We start from the raw sequence: 4,672 nt of genomic DNA, 5'->3' as shown, positions 1-4,672 counted from the left end.
ACACCCACTAAAAAACAGTCTACAAAAGAATCGATTAAAATCATGAATTGGGTTTGGTGTGAAAAAATCGGAGATTTTATTTTTAAGCCATATCGCCCAGCCCTAGCTTAATAGTGAACACAACACAGCTTGGCCTATCATCCTCCTGTCAGCCAGCAGCACAAGGTGAAAATCAATGGCCAACAGTGGAGGAGTATGTGTGAGGGAGACGGCATCCATACCTGTGTTGTGTGACAACCACTGGAGCATCACTGTTTGACCGATGTTTAGGTACGTCACTTGGATTTTGAGACGTGTCTTGTATGTGTGTGTTTAGTGTGACACTGACAATGCAACCTGAGCCCAGGCAGCAGCTGCATCCTTAACATACTACTGTTTCCACTGGGGCACACTGAGGGAGAGCCTGCTGCACTGCCCTCTGTCGAACCACGCCCAAGTCAGTGATGTCATTATTTACTTCTAGGCATCAAAGATAACTTCAGGCACCACAAGCATTAGACCAAATAAGGAGACAGGTGGTGGAGAGGCCAAGTGTTTGACACAGGGCAGCACTGGTAGAAGATGTACTTACTTGTCGATGTCTGCCATCTTAGCTGAGTCTCAAGTGATGCTAAAGAGAGAGAGAGAAGAGAAAGTAATTAGTTTAGAAATACTGGACCACACAAACTAATTTGGACTAACATTCAACTGTGCCCAGATCTGGGTCAAAAAGCATACGCAAATAACTCCAGACGCCAATTTTAAGATGCTTACAGTACTACAGGGGTGATGTTAAAGTTAGCAACACATAATGAATGACAGATAACAGCCATAGAATACAATACATAAACAACCAAGCTACTACAAAGAGCTCTGTAGATTATGTTACATCATCGTTGTTTTTCCCCCCAGAGTTTTATTTTTTAGAGATGTCCCACGGCAATTCTATAGATTGTGTCTTTACTCTACTCTGCGTTTGTCCACCACAGCTTGCTGGTGTTGACAGTGCTACTCTTGACTACAACAGCAGCCAGGCTCTACACTGCAAGGATTTCACTGCATACGAGTGAAAATGAGTGAAACATTCGGTCGCACCGGTGAGAGACTCTGTTCTGACACCTGGGTTGGCACAGTACACAGATCTGCCAAGCTCTGATGCTATTTATCATGATCAAAAGCTCAGTGTACAAAACATTCTGGTAACGGCTTCAACACTCAATGTTGCTCACTGTGGCGGTAGGCCATATCTGCTTAATGTTAACTTCCATTCTGTAACACCACTCACAATCACAGTGACAAAGAGTGTTGCTTTAGTTCTAACATCTTCAGTGGTATTTCTCTCCACCAGATTACAACATTTTTCAGTCTCCAGTTAAACTTTCATTTATATCAATAATTAAAGACCTCCAGTAGCTTGTTTAAAAAAAATAATTAAAAAAAATAAAAAGATTAGTGGGCGACAGCTGCTTTTTCAATGTTCAGATACATATTTAATTTACATATAGGTAAATAAAAGCATCAGATAAAAGGACTTGCACTGAGGCCAAAAACACTTGATCAGTAAAAGTCCTGGTTCATTTCATGGATAAATAAACTATTCCTGATTCTTTGGCATCTGTTAAACCCTACACCTGAAGGCTAGAGGGTAAAAAAATAAAAAATAATAAATAAATGCTGTTCACTGTTCTAATCCAAATGTGTTCATGCGTTGGGGTCACACAGCCCCTCAGACATACAAAGCTACTACAACAGCTGATAGTTCTTTACTTTAGTAGCCAACGGATTCCTAAAAAGATTTCGGCGTGTCACCCTTTCATTTATATACGTGGGGATCCAACCCCGCCTTCTGCGCCAGGAAAGCCCGAGCCTTACAAGACCACAACAGATACTTTACATGATTTGTATTACATAACAGATTTTACATAAAGGCTTTGAAATCATCCATTTTGATGGAAATAAAATGAAAATGAGCATTACAAGGAATCCTACTCCTGCTGTGTGTGCAGTACCACCGTCCAAGAGGAAATGCATAAAAAATGCATAAAAAATGCATATAAAAAGGAACCTAATGCCGCAGACAACACCACTTCACTGACAGCCTGCATCCAATGAAAGATCAAAGCAAAGCAGAACCCTTTCTTTTAAAAAAAGAAAAAACTCACAGCTGAGCAAGACATTCATTGCAGATTTGTCAGATGGTGCTGTTAATATACTGTCACATCAGTAATACGGAAACATTTCTTCAAATGTATGCTGCACGAAGCTAAAACACAGACCAAGTTCAGCCATAATGCAGCCAGTCTCTGCTTGCATGCAGAGGTCTCCCTAGAAGCTCGGGGCTTATTATGGAGTCTAACTGTTGTACCAAAAGTATTTTGAACCACCATTTTGAAAATGGGTGGTACAGCAGTAGAAAATGATGGTTTAGCACCATCGTTGCACTCTTTAAGGAAAGCCCCGTAAGACCAGTAATGTGACATGAGTGACTAAAGGGTGGACCACCAGCACCATCATATCAATTCCCAAATAATGAGTAGCCTAAATGGAATAAGTAATTAAGCTCTGATAAGATTCGCAGTTCAGGTTTTGAAATATATATTTCTTATATATTAAATATAAACGTCCTGCTTTTAGTTTACAAAGGGCATTTTCATTGAACCCTGGATTTGGATAAGTCGGGCCACATGCTTATAAAAGTAGTCCCCTTCTTGGTCCGGACAGGATCAACCCTGGGTGTGGATCAACCCTGGCTGTGACTCTCCCACCCCTCACCCCCTCCCAGAGCCTTCTTCCTGTTCCAGAGAGATGGATTACCATGGCATTCTTTTCAGAGGGGCAGATAGGGGAGACTTGCACAGGCGATCAGTGCCCATGAGACAGTGAGGCAATACATCATGACCTGGACGCAACAAAGGTGTGAAAACTCACTAAGGTGTCTGCGAGTCAAGCCCAAAGCCTTGTGGGGCTGGTTTATGGATGGGGAGAAATTTGCTTTTCAAATCTAACAAATATGTGCAGGTCATTATTGGTGTCAGGACCAGAACAGACTCAAAGTTACTGGAGATCATTTGTGTTTGGTTGGACTCAGAAATCAGCAGCCCCCACCAATGGAACATCAGCCCACTACTGACCAACAAACAAAGCCCCAGATGTGAAATCATTTATGCACAGGCCTCATTATAGTACACTGTATTATGTTAAGCGTCCCTCTAAAAGTGCAGTCGCCAAAGATATGGTCTGTGTCGAAGGAGCATCTGTCCCATCCTGGCCCTCTTACAGGCAGCAGCTGATTAGTCCACTAAATGCACATATTCCCTGCAACCAAATGATGAAAACATCCTGTCCATTTTACAACATAGTGTGCACTTGATATACGTTTGCCGTCGTTTGAATTATTTAAACCTTGATGATTTTTGTGCAGCCTATTAATTTCAATTAAATCGTTGGCTTTCCACCTTTAGCTGACAAATCTTCTCATGGCCAGGTAGGAGTAACAACTGACAACTGTACATTTCATAACATTTTCCAGTAAAATTATGGTTTTTCTAGTATTATAAATAAGACAAGATTAACCAACCAATAACTTGAGAGAAGATTGGTCATTCTGTCTAAACTCATGACTCAGAGCAAGCTGTGATTAAAATCTAATTCTGTTAATACAACTTTTAATTCACGCTGGGTTTGGTCATAATAGCACACATTACAGTGGAGCACAGTTTATTGCTTTGAACATCAGTTTAGAGATTTGTCAATTTATATAGTTGTTAAGAGTCATTTTTTTCAATTAAAAAGCTCCAGTGTGTAACATGTGTAAGATCTATGATATACCTGAACATAGTACGTTTTTTTTTATCTACAGGTGCTGCAGGTCGCCTTCCATGCAGTCAACCAAGTTTCCACGGAACAGACAAACCCAACTCTTAGTTTTGCGCCCATCGTCGTTTCTGCGACACACGTCACAGCCCCTTCTCATTCCCAGGTCATCAAATACAGATGCAAGTGGTGCTCAGTGAGATGCAAACTGACATTTACTGCTAGATGCTACAAAATCCTACACACTGGTCCTGTGTCATGGATTACCTTTAGTTAGCTTTAGTGTTTGGAAAAAAACATGACATTTGAAGATATCAGCTTGGACTCTCGCTTTTTTTTTCATGAAAATAGTTGGTAGAATAATCAGTAATGAAATGATTAGTTATATTATTTTATGTAATGTTGCATGCCTTTGACCGATCGTGTTTTAGATCACACGTGGGAAATGATGTATGATTGTACTACTATAACAGCCAGTTCCTACCCAGAATCACACAATCATGTGGAGCATAAATCTGCCGCTACCTGAGAGAATAGTCTGTCAAAAAATCACCTGCAGCTAATGTGAATGTCTTTTCAACAGAGTACAGACGGTGTCAAAGGTTCCTAATCCTGGCCTCTGACTGCCACCTTCCTGCTGGCTTGCCATCCTGTCAAGCCATTAACTGTACCCACCTGTCACCCCAGGGGTGCATCAGTCCCTTGTTAGGTAGCAACAATTAAACAGCAGCACGGTTCTGGGTCCCAAGGCCCAGCACTTTGAACCTCTGGAGTCACACATGATCAGAAACCCAGCCACTGAGATGAAACTGTTTTATAAGAGGGTTATTTAAACTGAAACCAAGAGGACGACTCCAAAGATTTTATTTTTTTTTTTTTA

At 41.0% G+C, this 4,672-nt stretch overlaps 1 protein-coding gene across 1 annotated transcript in view; it reads right to left on the bottom strand.

Moving 5' to 3' along the window:
- The window catches only part of nap1l1 (nucleosome assembly protein 1-like 1), a gene marked incomplete in the record, with an annotated part of 27,300 nt that overhangs the window by 20,512 nt on the left and 2,116 nt on the right, over window positions 1-4,672 (bottom strand). Inside the window, 1 exon segment of the mRNA XM_035674115.1 lies at window positions 572-610. Coding sequence (XP_035530008.1) covers window positions 572-588 — 17 coding nt within the window.

This window comes from Morone saxatilis, unplaced genomic scaffold (genome assembly GCF_004916995.1).
Source record: "Morone saxatilis isolate NCDOM2014 unplaced genomic scaffold, NCSU_SB_2.0 Contig10, whole genome shotgun sequence".
Classification (NCBI taxonomy): Eukaryota; Metazoa; Chordata; class Actinopteri; family Moronidae; genus Morone; species Morone saxatilis.
Note: the sequence above shows the minus strand (reverse complement) of the source record. Positions and strands in the feature narration are given on the sequence as shown.